Source organism: Homalodisca vitripennis, chromosome X (assembly GCF_021130785.1).
Source record: "Homalodisca vitripennis isolate AUS2020 chromosome X, UT_GWSS_2.1, whole genome shotgun sequence".
Taxonomy (NCBI): Eukaryota; Metazoa; Arthropoda; class Insecta; order Hemiptera; family Cicadellidae; genus Homalodisca; species Homalodisca vitripennis.
The window spans coordinates 156,145,815-156,168,631 of record NC_060215.1 but is presented as its reverse complement, the minus strand read 5'-3'; the positions used below and the strand labels follow the sequence as shown (position 1 = coordinate 156,168,631).

General features: G+C 37.6%; 1 protein-coding gene across 1 annotated transcript in view; it reads right to left on the bottom strand.

The window, feature by feature from the left end:
* LOC124370050 (4-hydroxy-2-oxoglutarate aldolase, mitochondrial-like) overlaps positions 1–18,956 on the bottom strand; it is a 37,069-nt gene extending 18,113 nt beyond the window's left edge. The window contains exons 1-3 of the mRNA XM_046828369.1: positions 18,490–18,956; positions 14,000–14,128; positions 3,757–3,854 (exon numbers count right to left, since the gene is read on the bottom strand). Of these exons, the coding sequence (XP_046684325.1) occupies positions 3,757–3,854; positions 14,000–14,128; positions 18,490–18,643 (381 nt within the window). The 5' untranslated portion in view covers positions 18,644–18,956. The remainder of the gene's footprint in view (positions 1–3,756; positions 3,855–13,999; positions 14,129–18,489) is intronic.
* Between the last annotated feature and the right edge of the window lie 3,861 nt (positions 18,957–22,817).

The window sequence follows — 22,817 nt, the reverse complement described above, 5'->3', positions numbered from 1 at the left end:
CAGTACTAACACACTTTTATAAATGGGTTTATAATTAGCAACATAAGCTTTGAAAATAGGATCACTAGAGTTTTTACATTGCATGTGCAGTTCCCTCTTCCTAGCCACTGACACTTGCAAACCAGCTGTGACCCACCTATGTCAACTGATGGCTCAAATCTCTTTTTAGAGGAAAACTTAAAAGCGTGACCAAAATGATGTTTAAAAATTTGCAAGAATATCTGATATATCTTGTTAGGATAATTATTTTGAATATCATAGACGACATACTAGTCTTCACTTGAACGATGTGATTTAAATGATTTTCTTTGGAATATTATAATTTCTTTTCTTGGATATAAAGTTATGTTGTGTTACATGTTAGGGTTGTTTTATAAATTATAAGAACTAGAAGCAGAGCAGAGTGATCAGTGAACTCATTACATTGATGCGGATTGAAGCCGGTTAGAATGTGGTGAATACAGGTACTAGAATCTTTTGTTACTCTAGTTGGTTTATCAAAATTTAAAAATAAATGACATGAATTTAGTGTGTTAAACCAATCAGCTTTACAATTACTTTGTTCGAGCGTGTTAAAATTAAAGTCACCTGCAACAAGAAATTTGGCTTTAAGATCCTTTTTTTCTACAAAATTCCATTACAAAACTGATTGAAAAGTATTAATGCCATCCTTGTTATTGGAATGTTTATTTAACAGCCTATAAATACACAAAATAATTATTTTCACTTTAGAAATTAGTTCGACACCACAGCATTCAAATAATAACTCTCTACTGAACTTGGCTATATCAGATCTTGGCTTAACTTCAACATTTTTATGAGTAAGCACACAGACTCCCCCCCCCCTTGACACATCTCTAAAATGTCCTGTGGTTAAGGTAAAATTTTGAATTTTGTATAAGTAGAAATTATAGTGTTCTGAGTTCCAGTGTACAGAGAGGCAAATAATATCTGGAATTTGAATTAAACTGTCAAGGAAATTATTAAAATCATCTACTTTTACATCATTTATAAGACCATGAATATTACAATGAAAAATATTAAAATATTGGCAGGGTTTGTGGATTTAGTCTGAGTGCTTGCGCTGACATTACATGACTGCTGACTATGTCTATAAAAGTTTCACAAGGGTTTCGCTCTAACACCTCATTGGATGGGATATGACCAGAACTATCTGAGCCGAGAGGCATTTATAGGAAAACTGCTGATGTCTGTACTGTACGGATGTTCTTCTTCTAAGCTGGTGGCCTTTGCCAGGACTTAAGCCTCAAGGCCTTTTTGTGCACCCCAGAAGTGTACCATGAAACCAACCAGTTTATGATTTCAGCAGTTCTACAAACCACCGAAAACAACTGATCAGATCCTCCTGGGGAAATTCGCCAACCTTGTCCAGACTACCAAAGATGGTGTAGCGCTCTCTTGCTATTGCATGACAGTCAAAGAGCAGGTGTACAGCAGTTTCCTCCTGCTCGTCACACATTCTACAGAGCGGATCCTCCTGGAGAATGCAGGCTCTGTGAAGATGCTTCCTAAGATAACCACGTCCCATAATCAGAGAAGACACCAATCTACTTAAGGAGAGAAGGTCAGATGCCACCCTAGGGGAAGGCGACTGTAGAACCATTCTGCTCATTCTCAGACCCTGATGTAGCCTCCACCTTCTCTTATGCACAGCATGAACCCACTTTGAGACAGCCCTGAAGTATTCACACCTAGAAATACCACAAAACTGTTGAGGTCCCATCGTGTTAGACACTGAGCCCAAGTTGACTAGGGCACCAGCTCTTTCATTCCCAGGGATCCCCTCATGGCCAGGAACCCAACAAACAGTCACATTGTTGATTCTGGCAAGGGAAGAAACGAAGACAAGTTTGGAGTTGAACACACAAGAGTTCAATGCTGCCTGTATGGACATTAGCACTGAAAGGGTTAAATACATATTTTAATACATACATATAAAATCCTATAGGAGTAAATATTTCCTCTTAAAACAACTGCACTTGTTTTTTGAAAGCCTTATAAAACCACCATAAGCAAAATGCTTTATTTATGTATGTTTTGTATAACAATGTTATGATCAGATTCTACTTAAGGTATTGCAATTTTTCTGGCACCATAAGTTCTCAAATTAAATTGTCTAACAAAACCTGGAATGATTATCAAAGACAGGTAATAATTTGCTGTCATCTTTTTTTGTAATTAGCAAAACAAAAATAACTTGAATGCCTTAAAACTGTACAAAATAATAAGAACTTCTAAGTGGAACTTCATACATATATTTGGCCTGCATTTCATACCTATAATAAGCCCAAATGTTACGTTGTTAAGTCAAGAAATAATAATATTATATTGAAAGAAAAGAGAAATAATATACAACAATATTTTGGAAAAAAATAAGTACAATATAATTAATTACCAGTGGCATGAAATAAATGTCTATTGCTGGGGCTATGAGATCTGTTTCCCACTATTTCACTAACAACTTGTCACAAAATCTATTTACACTATCTCACAACTGTTGCTAACACTATTATATACATTTACAGTACGTATATACAGTAAATATTCCCCCTACATGTTTGTAAAAAGCAATAATGCAACTAAATATTACTTATATACCTATTATATTTCAATAAAATTATACCAGAAAAATTATATAAACAAAAAACACACCAAAGTAGACAAAATTATTTTTTCTACAGAAAACAAATATAACAAAAGCAACCATAGATGTGATGACTGCAGACTGCCAATAAACTACAAAATACTATGAAAACGATTAAAAATATAACAAACACAGGTGGTCACACTAAGTGACAGTGATAATTGACAAATCATAATTAATAATGTTGGGAATATAAAGTTAGCCCTTTGCAGAAACCCTTTTGTTATAAACACACACAGGTGGTCACACTAAGTGACAGTGATAATTGACAAATCATAATTAATAATGTTGGGAATATAAAGTTAGCCCTCTGCAGAAACCCTTTTGTTATAAACAGACACAGGTGGTCACACTAAGTGACAGTGATAATTGACAAATCTTAATTAATAATGTTGGGAATATAAAGCTTTTTTATCAAGTGCTAATGACAGGTATGCCAGAAATGCATTCTCAGAAGAGCTCTATTCTGGCTTTGTCTGTAAGTTAATTGTTACAGTACAAACGTCAAAAAGAGATTTACAACATTTTTTCAAAACCCATTTACATATGTGTCAGACTCTCTATATACCACATTCAACAACTAATTTTAATAGTAGCATTTTTACATCTTTTGTGGTTATGGGTAGATCTAATTTTAGAACACTTTGTCATTTTTAAAAGTAGATATTCCCGTGCTGCAGACCAAAGATGCACAGATCTCAAGAATTAAATACTGTCCATTAGTCCAAAATACTTCATAACACAATCCACCATGCTTTCTAAATATTGCCACGATCATGATTATCACAAATAGAAATAGACCTATATTAATACATAGGTTTTAATCATTTTATTCCCGTAGGTTAACCCAAGAAGCCAAGAAGCAAACTATATACCCTAGATACTGTATTGACTCACATCCAGAGATCTACGGTGGTAGAAAGGTATCATGACTAACACAGCATCTGCACCATTGCTGGCCAGTGATCTGGTCAGGTTGCAACATTGTTTGGTCGCTAAAATCATTTATTACTCATCAATTATCCTTTATGAATTATAGTCCAGTACAGTGTGATCACAAACTATATACCCTAGATACTGTATTGACTCACATCCAGAGATCTACGGTGGTAGAAAGGTATCATGACTAACACAGCATCTGCACCATTGCTGGCCAGTGATCTGGTCAGGTTGCAACATTGTTTGGTCGCTAAAATCATTTATTACTCATCAATTATCCTTTATGAATTATAGTCCAGTACATTGTGATCACAAACCATGCAGTTTAATACATTTCATACTGAAATAGTTGTATAAATAGCACTGACGTTTACAAAGTGTTCCCGATTTACCAGACCATTTCACTGCCTTTTAGAATAAATTTGGAATAAAACATAAATCTGGACATGAGTAAATAATACACTTATTTTTATCACCAAAGTTTTATGGTAACATTTTAATCAGCTCATTTTGTTCATTTTTCTGACTACAACTAAATAATAGTAATTTTGCTCCACAATTATTAAGCTTCCATTTGATGACAGATAGAACGACTTAAACCTAGTGGGCAAGATGGGTTGTTGTATAGCTGCTTGCATATGTTCAGGAGCAGGGCAGTCTTACCAGGGTTCTAAAAGTGTCCTGAGGCATTCCCCTGCAATCTCTTGTGTTGTACGTGCAAAATGGTTATTAACTTTGTAACGTTAACTGTTCTCTATACACGTAAAAACCCAGAAATTTAAATTATGTATAAGTCTATTTCAAACTTTTTACTATGTTTGAGCTTTAGGGCAATATTCCGTGAGCAAATACTAGAAAAATAATGCATTGCATCAAATGAACCCAAAAAAAAACTCTAAATTTTCAATTCAGTATTTCTTCATGTAGCCTATAAATCTTTATGTAAAGTAATAACTGTATGTGAGGGTACAGGTTTTTAGAATCTATATTTTGAGAATGAGTTTTTTTAGCTACTAATTTTGAGAGAGCAAAGGCCTCTCCCTTGTTAAGTCATTATTATGTTACGATTTCTTACAAGCACTCTATTGTCTATACTACAAATACTCAAGGAAAACATGCCTTTGTTTTATGAACAAATTATCTTGAAAACAAAATAGGGCTAGTTCTTTTTTATTAATATATAACCATATTTAAATTCACAATCAGGAAAACAAATTCATTCCATCATACATAATGTACAGTAATAAGTTTTAAATAATTAAAGCATACACTAAGAAAACGTAACATCAACGCACCAGTGAAAAAGTGTGAGATATACTTGTATAAAAACTATCTTCTTACATAAGCCTCATTACAAGTCTGCTAGATCACAAATAGAGAGTTTCTTGCATATATCTCCAGTGTTTCTCAGATGTAAGATAATTGGCACTCTCATGGCGCTTGCTTAATATTGTTATGAATACAGTTTTACCAACTTTTCAACACAGAAAGAAATCTTTACAAACAAGACAGTAGCATAGAAACATCCATTAAAGATTATGTATCTTGAATGGCATAAAAAAGCACAATTTTATATTCAAAATACAATTACATGGCCAAGTTGGCCATCACTCTATTGAGTCTGCCATTGTTGCTACGGAATACAGCTTTGTCCTTTACCGAGACTGCCACTACACGACACGCTTTCCCACCAACGTTGTCCAACACAATGCCATGACCAAAATATATGTGAGATACATGGCAGTTCATAAGATAGTCAAAAACTCATTTTAGCGGCAACATATTAGAGGTCACCTAAGTAATTTAGTCTAGATTTGTGTATAAGAAAGGTCACTCAAAAATGAAAGCCTTTATACAGCCTTAATTTCCACCACTTCAATGCACTCGTTAAGAAAACCATAAACAAATCCCTTACTCTGTGAATTCAATTGTTTCTCTGAAAGACATCCCCAACATTTAACATGACAAGGAGAGTAATTGGATAAATTTACAACGAAACTTACTGTAACCAAGCAAAACCTTCGTAGCCGTTGCCACTAACTGTGCTGAAATCCAGTTCCTAATACTCAGGTGGGAGAAGATATTGCATACCATGAAAACACTGATTGTTTAATGTTTATTTCTGGAACTTTTGGGTATACAGCAAAAACTCATTTATCCAGATCTTTGGATTATCCAGAATGGTTTTATAGAGTGAAGGGAGTCCGATTTTATTGAATTCCAGTGTAATTAACTTTTCCGTCAACATGTTTGCCATTCAGAACAATGTGTACAACATAGTAACAAACACTGTTTTAGTATCCTACAAAAGGTTGATCATTGTAAATTTAGAAGATGTGAACAACTACATTGTGAGGGACTTCTACAGTTTATGTTTAGTAATGATTTAGTTTTAGAAAATAGAGGGTCAAGTCCAACCTTTATTACTAGAACTAGAAAAGAAGTCCTAGACATAACCCTATCTACAGGACTCATAAACATAAACATTGTAAGGTGGCACGTCTCAGAGGAGCATCACTATCGGACCTCTTCCCTATTAATAATAATAATAATATTCCTTTATTGCATAAAAACAATTTACAACAATTGCATTGCAAGCGTCAGTAATGGTACAAAAAATACATCAGTTATTTGATGATTTGTCAACTAAAATTATTATTTAATGAAAGGCAATAATCAGAACCAGGGATTTTTCTCGTTGCTCTTAATTTTCAAAATTTTCATCCCAGCGGCCCATCATGAACTCATCAACAGAATAAAATGCCTTTGATACCAGGAGGTGTTTTAGACGAGCTTTGAATTTTTTTGGATCATCGAGTTGTTTGATAACTTCAGGGAGCCTATTGATTATCCTGACACCAACTTGTGACGGCAAGTGTTCAAAAGCAATTGTTCTGTGTTGGTCGATTCTAAAGTTGTCCCTGCCTCTAGTCTCGTACTGATGGACATCCCTACCCTGCAGCAACTCACATTTGAGTCTACAGTACAGGGCGACATCGAGAATATAGAGGCAGGGTAAAGTCAGCAATCCAAGCTCCCTAAAGGAATCTTTACACGACTCTCTGGGGTTCAATTTTGAAAGAATTCTGACAGCTTTCTTTTGAGTTCTAAATACTCTTTCGAATTTGTACTTAGAACAGCTGCCCCACAGTCTCAAGCCGTAAGTCAAATGTGGATGTATCAGGCCAAAATATGCCATTTTCAATACATCCAAAGAACAAAATTTTGCAAGATTGCGCAGGACAAAAATGCCCGAGGCAACCTTGGAGCAAACCTTTTCAATGTGATCGTCCCATGTCAGTCCTCGGTCAAGGTGCATTCCAAGGAACTTAATGGATTCAGCTTCATCAAGAAGAACATCGTCCACCATCACTGCAGGCCGTAGTTCTTGGTCTTGTTGCTGCCGGAGGCAAAAATTCATGACGTTTGATTTCGAGCTGTTTGTTTTCAGATTGAGTTTTGAGAAATGCTCGATGCATGAATTCAACTCAATAAATGCCTTCACTTCGAGATCGTGTTTTGATTTTGATCTGATGCAGAGAGTCGTGTCGTCAGCGTATTGAGTCACCTTTCCATTCTGGATTGATGACGTCAACCTATTGACGTAAATTATGAAAAGGACTGGCCCTAATATTGATCCCTGAGGGACACCATAGGGCATTTTCACTTTGCTTGACATGGCATTCGCGATCTGTACGCACTGCTCTCTATCCTGAAGATAAGACGAGAGCCAGTCGTGCGGCAGACCCCGAATACCACTTGTCCACAACTGGTGCATCAGTTTTGCATGATGCACACAGTCAAAAGCTTTGGAAAGGTCGAGGGATATGCTTAGCACATGTTCTCTCCTTTCCAGGCCATCGACAACATTGTGAATGAGATCCGTTACAGCATCTATTGTCGATTTGTTTTTCCTGAACCCGAATTGTTCGGGACAAAGAATTTCGTAACGGTTCAAAAATTTTTCGAATTGTTTGAGAAATGCTTTTTCAAAAATTTAGCTGAAAACAGGGAGGATGGAAATCGGACGATAATTGCTTGAGATGCAAGGATCGTCTTTCTTGAAAATTGGAATGACTTTGGCTGTTTTCAATGCAGAGGGGAAAACGCCTTGTACAAAAGAGAGATTAATCAATTTTGTGATTGGTGTCAAAAAGTGCTTGAAGCACCTTTTGATTAACCATACAGACATTCCGTTGATGTCGCAAGACTTTTTTGGTCTCAGATCTTGCACGATACGGGCCACCTCAGCCTCACCTACAGGAAAAAGAACCATAGATGAGACCGGTCCCGTCAATGGCTCTTCGCGAGAGCTGTCCAAGATAAACGAGTTATCTGGTTCAGCTACGGTCGAGAAAAATGTGTTAAATTCACTTGCCACTTTAAAGGGATCGTCAATTGTGTCATTTATTGTTTTTAGTGTCGGAACCGAGAATTTGGAAAATTGTGGTTGATTTTTGCTGCTATTAATGATGTTCCACGCGCTTTTTGAAAAGTTTTCTGATTGTTGTAATTGGTCTTCGACGTCTCGTGCCTTGGCTTTCTTTATTTCTTTTCGATAATTTTGTTTGTAATTGCGAAAAAAGTTTTTGAACTCTTCATTTTCAGTCTTGACATATATCGAATGGTAAAACATGAGCCTTTATCTTAGTTCAAGAATATCCTGGGTAATCCAGGTATTCTTGCCCTCTTTGATACGCTCTTTGAAATTTTTGAACGGGCAAGTGATGTTTAAAATGAAAATTACTCTGCCAAGAAACGCGTTGAAGGCGTCCTCTACTCGGTCAAAAGAATCCAAGAAAGACCATGATTCTTTCTCAAGATATTTTTTGAAAAGATTTACATTTGCAGCTTTTAAATCTCGTTTTGTTTTCATGGCGGGAGGTTCAGATTTTTGTTTGGATTTTGTGAAAATGGCTTCCTGCGCGAAGTGGTCAGAGATGGCCGCGTCCATTACAGAGACCGAAACATCAGGAACATTTGTGATGACGTTGTCGATGGCTGTGCTCGATGTGGCGGTCACTCTTGTTGGTGAGTTCACGGACCAGTTTAAACCGAAAGAAGCAAGAATATCGCGAAACCGCTGGGTCAGGGGGTTGGTGCGATCCATCGCGTCGATATTGAAGTCACCAACGATAATGAACTTCAATGATTTTGAACTGAACAAATTTAGGAGGATTTCAAGGTTTTCAAAAAAGGTTGTGCTGCACCCATTTGGGGATCTGTATAAGCCAATTACTACAATTTTTCCAACGGAATTTTGATCAATTTTTATTCCAGCCACTTGAAAGTTAAGATCACAGCTATAATCCACCCTGAAGGGCTGGAAATTCAATTGAGGATTGACAAATATTGCCACACCACCCCCTTTGAAATTTGTTCGGTGAAAAGAGTTAGCCAATTCGTAATTGTTGATTCTGAACATAGCGACAGTGTCAGCCGTGAAGCCATGTTCAGAAACAACGAATATGTCGGGGTGCAGCTCTTCTGCCATGAGTGTCAGCTCATCTATTTTATTTGTGGCAGACTGCGCATTCTGGTGCACCACTGAAAAAACAAGGGTTGAATTTTGAATTTTGTGAATTTGATTTTTGTGATTGATTGATTTGTGATTCCCTAGTTCTGATAAATAATTTATGTTATTTGCACAAGACTTGAGGATGGACAGTTTTTTTGTGGACTTTTCACCGGAGACGAGTTTGGCAGGCCGCTTTTAACCGCCTCCGCGAATGAGTCGAAGGGCAAGACGTGGGGCTGGGCTGCGGCTGTCAAGGTGGCAGGGTGGGTGGAGAGTGGTGGCGCAGATGCAGTCTTCTGAGGTCCGGTTGACGGCGTCTCAGTAGCGCTGGCTGCAGGCGGTTGGTATGATGGCGCTCTGAGGACAGAGGGGTTCATCCTCCGCAGACTATCCACCACCAGCTCCGCCAGCAGGTGCTTACTACCAGATCGCAGGTGCATGCCGTGTTGTGTGAAAGCACCTCTGCCGATGCGATTGAAGTCCATCACCACTGCCCCATGGTGCCTCTCGCACAGCTCTTCAATATAGTTGTTGATGAGAGCGGTCTCTTGATGGATTAGGTGAGTGGCTGGCAGATCGTGTCTATGGGGCAGGGTGGAGACGACAATGCTGGCGGTTCTCAGCTTTCTCGTGATACGCTGCTCGAGATGCTTGTAGATGTTGTATTGCTGGCCAGAGGCGACGTCGTTTGTCCTTGCTATGATGACGCAGCAGCTCCCGGGCGCAGGCGAGTCGTCGGCTACCGCCTCCAGCAGTTTACCCCCTGACTTACAGACGCCCTTTACTTTGGTCACCCGAGTGATTTTTCGCCTCACAAGATCAGCTAAGTCACGGGTATGGCTGTCGCCCTCGATGAGAGTTGAAGAAAAAGGCAGTGGAGTTCTAGGTTTTCTTCTTCTGGTCGTTTTTTCCTTCTTCTGCTCGCCACTGGGAGTGTTGGGTATGACAGAGGGTTTTAGTTGACGTTTCGACTGTTGTGAGCCAGCCAAAGCCTGATACCTATTCTCCGTTTTGACTGGAAGGTGTTTTCGGCTGTGGTTTACCACTGTCCACTCGGGCGGCTGCCCTCTGTCACACCCGCATTTCTCCATCTTCTTCCCCTCAAACATCGAATTTCCGCCTCAAGAACCTCAATTGTGATCCTGAGGCTAGCCACGAGGTCCTTGGTTTCGGTGCACCACTGGTCCCTGCAGTTGGCCGGCAGGTCACACTGCACGCCGCAGTCAGCCGCGGAAGCGCGATGAGGTGGGTCACACTGCACGCCGCAGTCCGCCACGGAAGCGCGCACGTATGAATTAGGTTCGACATAGAGGAGATAGGGGGAAAAACGTGACCCACAGGGTTCCTAAATCTACCAACTGGCAGGGATACCGAGTTCCTAGTAGAAGAGTTGGAGGAAATAGAACCCTTCCAGAAAAATGAATTTGACTTAGAAAGGTTTGCACAATTAGTAGCTATAACAAAGGCCTACGAGAAAAACTGCTCTCTCAGGCAAAACAGGCTGAAGAAAGACGTGCCGTGGTGGACTGGGAGGTTAGAGACACTAAGAAATAAAACTAGAAAATTACTAAAATGGGCAAAAAGGACAGACAATTGGTTCCCTTATCAACACGCCCAAAACGAATATAAGAGAGAACTTAGGAAGAATAAAAGAAGAACCTGGAGACATTTTTGCAAAAACATAAACAGCCTGCCTCAGGCTACCAGGCTTCAAAAAACTCTCCAAACTGATCACACTAACCCTTTGGGCACCTTAGTACAGTACTTTGGGGACAGTAAACAGGAAGAAGACCTTAGAACTGCTTCTGTAGACGCACTTCCCGGGGGGTCACCTGACTCGAAATGAGGATATTCTCCAGTCAAGGGAAGATCCAGCCAAGAAATTGCAAAAGCCAGACAGCGGTCGAACAGACTATTCACACATGAAAGAATTAAATGGGCAATAAGATCGTTCAAGCCATTTAAATCTCCTGGGGCAGATGGAGTTTTCCCAGCCCTTCTTCAAGAGGGGCTGGACATCTTATTAAATACTCTTATCATTCTGTTTAGAAGCAGTTTCGTAGAAGCACTGGTAGTGTTCATACGGAAAAAAGACAGGGATCCGACTCAACCCAACTTGTACAGACCCATAAGCCTAACCTCCTTCATGGTGAAAACTATAGAAAAAATAATAAACAGACACACATAATATTACCAGATCACCCACTTAGTCCCACACAACACGCTTACATAGAAGGTAAATCAACTACCACCGCTCTCCACAGCTTAGTGGAAGAGGTGGAGAACACCTTCGAAGAAAAGGAAGCCCTAGTCAGTGTCTTTATGGACAATGAAGGAGCTTTCAACAGAGTTGCATATCAATCCATGGAGACTGCTATGGAAGGTTTTGGAGTTCCCCTAGATCTAGTCAAATGAATAAGAATAAGAATTTTATTCTGCCAGAAAATATTCCACACAAATACATTGGCACGTCAATACAATGTTACAACTTTTGTAATACAATTAATATTCTAAAAGTCTTGTTTTGTCCACACTGTTGAGATGTACTCTTCCATTGAATAGAATGATCTTTTACATAGAAAATAATTTAGTTTAGCTTTAAATTCCATATCACTTAGCATCCTTATATCTAATGGTAACTTATTGTATAGTCTAATAGCCATCATCATTGGGCTTTTGTCGGTTTTAGCTAGTCTAGTTTGAGGTAAGTTGATATTGTTACGACTTCTTGTTTAATAATTGTGAACATTTTTCCTTAGGTTTACTTTTTCTAAATTAGCTCGGAGGTAAAGTAGGCATTGTTGTATATATAAAGAAAATAATGTCAAAATTCTAAAACGTTTAAAAAGTTCTCTGCAACTATGATATTTCTTGACTCCTGCCAATATTCTGACAACTTTTTTTTGGATGAAGAATACTTCATTTGCGTAAGGAGAAGAGCCCCAAACAATCAAACCATAATTTAAGTGACAGTGAAAAAGTCCGAAATAAGATTGTATAAGAGCTTTCTCCTCAAGTTCACCACATAAACGTTTAATTGCAAAAACACTTTTACTTAGTTTACTTTTAATCCCTACAATTTGCTGATACCAATTTAAATTAGGATCAAAAGTCAAACCTAAAAATTTTGGAAATATATCTTTTTGTGTCTCATTAGGATCTTCTCTGAGGCTAAATATTACAATAGTTGTCTTATCATTATTTAGAATCAAGTTGTTGGCAGTGAGCCAGTTCTCTACAAGATTAATATTCAATTTGTAGTCTTCTAAGAGTTTGTTATAATCTTTATTTGTAGTTACTATAGTGGTATCATCAGCATATAAAACAATATTTGCAGGTACATTTACACTCAAATCATTCACTGCAATTAAAAACAGCAAAGGCCCCAAAACAGAGCCCTGTGGGACTCCACAGGTTATTGGTTTACACAGAGATATCTAGATGGATGATGAATACTTCATTTGCGTAAGGAGAAGAGCCCCAAACAATCAAACCATAATTTAAGTGACCGAAAGTAGAACAAACAACACCTGCTAAAAGGCTACAGAGTCTTCAAAGGCTAGGTTGCTTAAGCATCACAGGAGCGATGAGCTCCTGCCCAACACTAACAATTGAAGCAGTCCTGAGATACACTCATCTGGGGCAGGAGGTGATGAGAACAGCAGCTCAAGTGCAATGAAGCTTCTAGGAACAAAGGTAAAATGAGGCTGAAATGCTAACCAAAGTGTCAGACGCAATGGTTAAGAAATATTCCTTTGACAATCCATATACAGTCACTATCGAAAGTAGGGAGAAATGGATTAAAAAGGAGGAGTTCTGAAGTTTTACACAGATGGTTCACGCCTTGACTCTAGGGCAGGATACGGAATACATGGACCAGGAGTTGACATGGCTGTGCCCCTAGGAAGACATGCCACGGTTTTTCAGGCGGAGGGCATGACAATAGACTCATGTTCCAGAAGGCTCATACAAATGAGGACAAAAGGATTAAAGTATTTAATACTTTCTGATAGTCAGGCTGCACTAAAGGCACGATACCTGTTTGTTTGATTCGAAAGCAGTCATAGAATGAAAAAACAGACATCCTCGCCAAAAAGGGAGCAGAATCCATAATGGTGGGGCCTGAGCCAGGTGCGGGATAGCCTTCTCCAACAGTAAAGCTCTGGTCAAAGATTGGGAAAAAAGGATAAGAAACATTAATTGGAGTAGAGCCTCAGGATTAAGACTATCCAAAATGTCTATCTCTCCTTACGTTAAAGGGTGGACAGCTCTCTGAGATCAGAATAAGGAGGATATAAGATTAATATTAGGAATGTTAACAGGACATGGCTCCCTAAGGAAACATCTCATGAGGGTAGGCCTTAGCCAGACTAACGAATGTAGACTCTGTGGAGAAGAGGAGGAATCAGCAGAGCATATTTGGTTAGATTGACCTGCCATCTTAGAAACTCGGAAAAGGTTCCTGGGAGCATATCTCAACCCCAAGGAAATCAGAGAACAGGAGCCCTCGAATCTGATCGGCTTTTGCAAAAGCCTCGGACTTTGAGGACACAAAATTAAAGTAAGGGAGGCACAAAGGTCCTTTTAGGACCAAGTGCGGGAACAACAAACTGTCCTTTTCCCTCAAGAATGGAAAAAAAAACTGGTTGAGGACCGACAATTGCAGTGTAGAGATAAATGATGTAGGAATTGTATCAGCAGCTTGTTCCTCAAGGGTAACAGAGGACAGTGAAATTAATTCTGATCCTAAGAAATTCATTACATTATTTGATTATTCTTATCCATAAGAATACCTCTTAAGAGGTTTATTTTATCACTAGGCTACAATTCAATTTACAATATTATGCTGAATATCTCAAAAAATATATCACACTTACATTCAGAGTAGGCGTTAACGAGGAGTAGGCGCTTTGGGTTCACTGTTTGACGGACATTTCTTAAGATCTGAATCCTCTCTTCGATAGTCAACGCTGCTACTTCTCCATTAGAGCCATTTATCAGGTAACCTATGGAAATTTATAACGATAATAAGACAAAGACATGTCATATTTGTCACAATTAAAAACAGTTAAATATCATATTACTTTCACTGTTTATATGCAATGATTATTACTTCCAGCATCATAGAATCACGTAAACTAAATTGAATCATTAAAAAAATCTTTGCATTATTAAGTCATTTTGAAAGTTGGATAAGAATTACAATTTTGAACAAATTCTTAAAATAATATCAACTCAATTTTATTCCAATTAAATTTGCAACCTCATATCAAGAAGAAGGCGAGTGTCTACTAACTTTAGTGATGTTAAAACATGCATTAAAATATTTGCATGACCTGGGAAAACTAATTAGGTTACACTTAGTGCTGACATGAGATGGTATATGTATATATATATATATATACATAACCACACACTGTAACCATAACACTGTATATATATATATATATATATATATATATGTACATGTGTTTATAGAGTGGACTGTGACAGATTCAGATTTCAGATGCTGCACTAAGAGGAAGGTGAACTAGAGCTAAACTCAACATTCACATTGAATCAACCCTTCCTACCATAGCTTCGTTATTTGTAGAAAACTCGGTTGCTCCACCATGGTTTGGGATCGTGTCAGAAACATTGTATTGCAATCAATTGTGCATCTGTGAGACGATGAGAATGCCTAGATTACACTACATTTTGTAGTCTAGGTGTCTCTGATGTCGAAACAATGCAAAGAATTCACTTTGAGCTTCATCGCCAAATATTTAGGATCCCTTCCGACGAACATGACTTCAGATTCTAAGAGTCAATTCTGTGACAGCTTCAGATTCCAGACACTGCACTAAGATAAATGTGAACTATAGCTAAAGTCAACATTCGCATGTTTGTTGTCTTAGCCTAATACAATATCAGTGTAAAGAGGTAATACTCATATGTGTGCATGAATCAAGAATCTTAATTAGTCATAATAACATCATTAAAATGCATAGATATCGTCACCAAAGTTTCAATAGAATATTAGCTCAAAATATATTAAATTAAATGTTAATTCAAGTGAATAACCTGACTGGCCGAGATGAAACAATAGTAGCTTACATATAACTAAGCATGGACAATCAACAATAAAAAAAATTGCTAATATGGTTAATGTTATGTATTAACAGATTCAACTGAAAGTTAATTAATAACTGTAACTAACATGTAGTATCTTAAATTATCTGTTTTATTTCTTTATCAACATTAAATTATCAATCAATCCAATAATCATTTTTATTGCCATAAAATAAGATCATTGACAAAGTCTCATTACAGCTTTCATTATAAATAAAGCCAAATCAGTTATAAATCTTAGATTATCTATATCTTATGTTACGCAAACATAAACAACAATACACAAATACAGGCAGTGGCATTGGGAGTTACCAGTATTGACTGCATCGTTTTATGAAGTACATTTTCATGTGTGAAGGTATAAAGTCTTCATTTTTTTCAGTAGAACCAGTAAAAGGAAACCAGGATTTCAGAGATATGCCATTGTGTGTTACAAGAATATAACCACTGAACTAATTTTAATGAAATTTTGTATGCAGGTAGTTCGTCTCTCAAGTGTTCAATAAGAGCAATTTAAAAATATTCCATGAAAACCAAAATCCTTGTTGTCAAGCATATTCAAATATTGGAAGGTATGAGACTTAACTCCGTAAGTCTTTTGAAACTTCACAATCTTAACGTTGCCGAACGATAATAATGTCCATTGTTCACAGGCCACACCACTTCTTATTTCGTCCAACCTGAAGGGGATAGAGGCACTCAAATAATGTAGTACTAACTATTACTTCACAGGGTAGACATGTAAAACTGGACACCTCGGACTTAAAGGAGCTAGCTCCTTTTCTTGCTGCCATTTAAAACATTGCTCAGTGTATATAAAAAACATTTTGACCCAATATCTGTATATTCATTGCCATTGTTCTTGTTGTTATCACAGCTGGTAATGATGTCACTAATCTAAATAATAAAGAAAGTTGGCAATGATTAATTATTAAAGCTGTATGTCAAATGTCGTATTCAATAGTACTGATATTTAAAATCGATAATCATCATCCGATTGTATTGGTGGCCACTTATTATACTGTAGCCCTGTGGTGTTCCAAAAATTATAATTTTTTACACTATACTACCTTAATAAACTGTCCATATATTTTTTTTAAGCATCATACAGTAGTAATAAAAGTAAAAATGTAATTCCTACATTTTATATACTGTATGTGAATTAATGTAGGCCTATAATTTATAGTCAACTAGGGGGTTCTAGTTTACGTTAGCTACAATGATCTCGATCCGCTTTTATCAATTTTTTTAAATAGTGTGCTTTCATTTTCAGAAAGAAATTTAGGCAGTCACAATTCACACACACAGTAACAGACATTTTTGAAATTTTAGGTTGAATCTCAAATAGTTTATCGATCTAGGGGGGCAAGGGGAATTGGGTTTTCTGGATGGGGGAGATATCAAAATAAGGAAGGGTAGGCATTGGTGGAGGGGATAATCGGAATACCAACATTAAGGCAAAATGTACAAGGAATTTTAGAGATAAGAGTAGGACTACCAACTGCATATGAGGATAATTTAAGTTATTTAGGAGTTGGGGTTTTCCTCTTTACCTTCATTTGCGTAACAGGTTCTACTTCTATGATGAAGTTTGACTGTTATTTTTTCCTCTATAATCTCAATCTTGTTTGCCAATAGACAATGCCTATTTGCACATGTGGTTATTAAATTATATTTTCCTGTTTCGTGATTGGTCAGATTTTGCTGCATAGTAAATGTCAAAATAAAGATGTTGAGATCCTTGTGTTTTGACGTAGCCATAAGCCATTTGGTATTGAAGTTTGGTTAAAACAATGGAGTTACTTTCTACATGTATATTAGTTTTACCTACGTTCAATATGTGTATCGGGTGCTCTATTTGATTTTGTTAGAACGTTAAGTTCAGATATAGAGTCATTTTTAGTTAGAAATGGAATTTTACATTTCTTTTCTTTGTGTAACAAATGTGGCGTCCATTGTCCATCGTCGTCATTGGATACTTTATAAGTTGGCCATTATTGTTATTTCTTTATTCTTTTTATTTATATAAGTTTTTTCTTTCATTATATTTTTTATTTTTAGATTTATTTTCTTTTTATTATGTTATTGTTTCTTTTGTAAGCCAGTTATCCTCCGGGTAGGCCACTTTTCCAATGTCAGACTGGGCGCTCATGTTATCTGAGCTTGAATTTAGGTACTATTTCGAGGATGTTTTTCTTGTGTTGGCACCGCCACCAAAGCTCACACTGATAGCCAGGTGCATTTCGGATCGGTAATATTCTGACATAATTTCAGTTATTAGCCTATTTACGCTTTCCTCCCTCTAATATCTATTGGGTATTTATTTACAATACCGTGACCATGAAAAATGGACTTTTTTTCATGGGTTGGGCATTTATAGCCAAGTATTATTATCACAGGTGCATATAAACTGGGGGGAAAGTATATCATTGTATTATATTGATGCCTTTCGGCCATTATTGCATTAAGGATGGAAAATAACCGACAAAATTTTGTCTAACAACACTTGGCGGGTTAAGGATCAGGGGCATCACGTGATCTGGGATTCGACTTTTGCAAGCTCGAGTTAATTTTTTTTCTAAAAGAGCAAGCAGTGCGCAGCACTGCGCAGCTGGCAGGCATCGTTGACAGGATTAACGTCATCATTTCAGTAAAATTGCCAGAGGTACTGTCAAAAACAGAGTTTTCAGAGGATTTCAAAAAATCGTAACTCCTTTGATTTTCGTTGCCGACGAATTTTTTCTTCACTATTGTTTTCAGGAAAAATTGTAGTTTTCAGGAAAAAAACATTAACACACCTTTCCATGGTCACGATTTTGTAAATTGATACCATCTATTGAACTACTCTCTTATATCTTAAATCTTTTATTTAAAGTTGAAATGTTGCCAAACAGTTTAAAGTGGTTAAGGTAGACAATTACCAAATCATTAAGTGATCTCAACAATTAAATTTTGAAAATCTGTTGTAAATCCAATAAACTTTGAAATAAACCATAAAGTTTGGCCTGGAAACAGTCTCCCTAAGTTACAATTTGTTTGCCGGTTTGAAAACTAGTTATGATCTTATAGTTATATTTCCACAACAAATTGTGAAGCACATTAAGCACTGAATTGCCAAGTAATAACACTGTCCTATCGACTGAAAAGTATATTAAGCTTGAATGGATGAGTTATAACACTGCCCTAAATGAAAACACAATCATTGGCCTAACTCTGACAAACAAATATAGACAAAAATGTTTACGTAGAAGCCTACCTGTAAGTGGAAGTTTCTCATAAATTTGTAGATTTTCATGTAATTTTTCGTAAAACACTTCCTGTTTGTCATTGAATGGTGTTGTAATTGCTGGGAAGATTCCCTTCAACGAAAAAACTTTTTGAGCTGTCTGCAGAATTGAAACTGCGGCCATTGCGATGAATTAGACTTTAATTACACAGCAGAAAGCTAAGACGCCAAGACTGAAGTAGCAGAAGTAAACTGTTTTATTTTCTCTTTTTTTGCTGCAGCGTAGGTCCAACTGCCCTCATAAAAAAAGTAGTCTGGTCAAAACAAACAAATATGTCCTGCCATGTCGTAAGCCACTCCATAGACGTCTTTTCACACAGATCTCGCTGTGTAGCAGCAATAAAATGTCCTCTACCAAACTTGGTCAACATAATTTAACCCTTAACTTGGTCAGTAGATTGATAAAGAATCATAGGAGAAATACATATCATCATTGTCGTGTTATTTATTCAAATTATTTAAAAACAAATTAGCACGTTCAGAAATGTTACAATTTATTTACGGCTAGGGGGTCCGGACTCAGTTAAATCCCTCCTTATCAACACCATTAATCTCAACAATGAAATAATCTATAGTAGGATTAAAAAGTTTGAAACGTACTAATTAGACGCACTGTATGATAATTGCAATGTTTCGGGCGAGGGTTGTAAATCTATTAACTGTCAGTGGCTTGTGGCTATTGCGTGCCACAAAGGATATAATAACTTGCTTAGCAATTTAAAGGTAATGCAAATTAAAAAATACCGACATAATATCAATGTTATATAACTAGTTACGGATCCCTTGTACATCTAGGTAAATATCTATTGTAATATACACATTCCAGGTACACAGTTGCCATACTTCAGATTCGGCCTGGTATAGCTTGCCCCCTAATGATCGGATGAGTTGAGGTAAATCCAGGACCTGTCCAGGTAAGTACATTGGATTCGGCAACTGGTTTCATTGACCAATTTAAAAATGTTAAACTTTTGGATCGTCCTGGATGTGGTAAGTCGTCAATTTTCACACAGGCTGCTAAACATTTTGACAACCTAGTTGATGTTGAAAGGAAATTAGCGGCTATGTTATATAACCTCTGGAATAAAAACAATGGCGAAGTGCGAGACATTTTTCTAGTTTTAGTTTCATCGCGAGATACACAGGAACTGCCTGTAAATGAAACTTGTAAGAAAAGGAAAAGGCAAGAGGTACACACAGGGATTTGACGATGGAACCATTGCTAGGTGCTGTTTATAAAGTGAATAATTCTTCTCGAGCTTGTCCAGATCTAAAAATCTTTAAGAAACCATTTTGGTATATATATATATATATAAAACACACACACACACACGTGTGTGTGTGTGTGTGTGTGTGTGTGTGTGTGTGTGTGTGTGTGTGTGTGTGTGTGTGTGTGTGTGTGTGTGTGTGTGTGTGTGTGTGTGTGTGTGTGTGTGTGTGTGTGTGTGTGTGTATGCAAGGAGTTAAGATGTGTGAACAACTTATAAATCTTTGTAAGTTGAAACAAATGTGGAAGTTATATTTGGCACAAACAAAAACAACGGTTGATTTGTAACTAAAACACTTAGTAATTTTTCCAGCGTCCAAGGACCTAATGAAACAAAAGAAATTAAAAGTATCGCAGTCAATTCTATTGGTCAATTTGATGTCGGTGTTCACGAAAATGTGCAATTGTAGCTGACTTAGTACCTACGTTTAGTGGCACCACGGTAAATTAGTTATTTAATATTAAAACTCTCCTAAGGTTCTGAAAATAATGTTTTGCAAAACAATACTGCTCAACAGCGTAAAACGCCATTCAAGTCGGGCAAGACAGGTATTTCCACTCTCGGCCTGATGCGACGATAATAGGAAAGGAATGGCCGTGCTATTTTGGTCAGGGTGTCATAAAACCCCGTATAGACATTCCATTGTGCAGAATTATGTGTGTGAAACATGTACTCATTCACATATGATGAGCTTTTCGCAACGTATCTTGAGTTACGTACGTTCCGAATTTATGAAAATATATTATAAAAGAAGACTTAAAACATGTTATTTTATTTGTCATTTGGTCGGAATCTCTCGATGTGTTACGAGAATATAGCGTTCCAAACATTGTCGATTCTTTATTAATTATGTCAACTAACTGTTGATACTTGTGTTATGCTATGAGCACGATGCCCTAGTAAACCTGTGAACACATCAGATGCAAAACCCATTTCAAAATAATAATAATATTGTATTCTATAATTTTTTTTTTAATTATTGCGTGAGTACCGGATGATTCATTTGTCCATTATTTTGGCAGTCAATTAGAATTATCCCTGACACCTCTTGCTCCTAACACACCCCATATTTGGACTGTCAATTAGAATTATCCCTGATGCCTCTTGTGCCCAACATCCCATATTTGGGCTGTCAATTAGAATTATCCCTGATGCTTCTTGTGCCAGCACTCCATTATTTGGGCAGTCAATTAGAATTATCCCTGATGACTCGTGTGCCAGCACTCCATTATTTGGGCAGTCAAATTAGAATTATCCCTGATGACTCGTGTGCCAGCACTCCATTATTTGGGCAGTCAAATTAGAATTATCCCTGATACCTCTTGCTCCCAACACAACCCATATTTAGACTATCAATTAGAATTATCCCTGGTGCCTCTATTGTCCAGCACTCCATTATTTGGGCAGTCAAATTAGAATTATCCCTGATGCTTCTTGTGCCCAACATCCCATATTTGGACTGTCAATTAGAATTATCCCTGATGCCTCTTGTGTCCAACATCCCATATTTGGGCTATCGATTAGAATTATCCCTGATGATTCATGTGCCAGCACTCCATTATTTGGGCAGTCAATTAGAACTATCCCTGGTGCCTCTTTTGTCCAGCACCCCATTATTTGGGCAGTCAAATTAGAATTATCCCTGATGCTTCTTGTGCCCAACATCCCATATTTGGACTGTTAATTAGAATTATCCCTGGTGCCTCATGTGCCAGCACTCCATTATTTGGACTGTCAATTAGAACTATCCCTGATGCTTCTTGTGCCCAACATCCCATATTTGGACTGTCAATTATAATTATCCCTGGTGCCTCTTTTGTCCAGCACTCCATTATTTGGACTGTCAATTAGAATTATTCCTGATGCCTCTTGTGCTCAACATCCCATATTTGGGCTGTCAATTAGAATTATCCCTGATGCTTCTTGTGCCAGCACTCCATTATTTGGGCAGTCAATTAGAATTATCCCTGATGACTCGTGTGCCAGCACTCCATTATTTGGGCAGTCAAATTAGAATTATCCCTGATGACTCGTGTGCCAGCACTCCATTATTTGGGCAGTCAAATTAGAATTATCCCTGATACCTCTTGCTCCCAACACAACCCATATTTAGACTATCAATTAGAATTATCCCTGGTGCCTCTATTGTCCAGCACTCCATTATTTGGGCAGTCAAATTAGAATTATCCCTGGTGCTTCTTGTGCCCAACATCCCTTATTTGGGCTGTCAATTAGAATTAGCCTATCCCTGGTGACTCATGTGCCAGCACTCCATTATTTGGGCAGTCAAATTAGAATTATCCCTGATACCTCTTGCTCCCAACACACCCCATATTTGTACTATCAATTAGAATTATCCCTGGTGCCTCTATTGTCCAGCACTCCATTATTTGGGCAGTCAAATTAGAATTATCCCTGATGTTTCTTGTGCCCAACATCCCATATTTGGACTGTCAATTAGAATATTATCCCTGATGCCTCTTGTGTCCAACATCCCATATTTGGGCTGTCGATTAGAATTATCCCTGATGATTCATGTGCCAGCACTCCATTATTTGGGCAGTCAATTAGAACTATCCCTGGTGCCTCTTTTGTCCAGCACTCCATTATTTGGGCAGTCAAATTAGAATTATCCCTGATGCTTCTTGTGCCCAACATCCCATATTTGGACTGTCAATTAGAATTATCCCTGGTGCCTCATGTGCCAGCACTCCATTATTTGGACTGTCAATTAGAACTATCCCTGATGCTTCTTGTGCCCAACATCCCATATTTGGACTGTCAATTAGAATTATCCCTGGTGCCTCTTTTGTCCAGCACTCCATTATTTGGGCAGTCGAATTATAATTATCCCTGATGCCTCTTATGCCCAACATCCCATATTTGGGCTGTCAATTAGAATTATCCCTGATGCTTCTTGTGCCAGCACTCCATTATTTGGACAGTCAATTAGAATTATCCCTGATGACTCGTGTGCCAGCACTCCATTATTTGGGCAGTCAAATTAGAATTATCCCTGGTGCTTCTTGT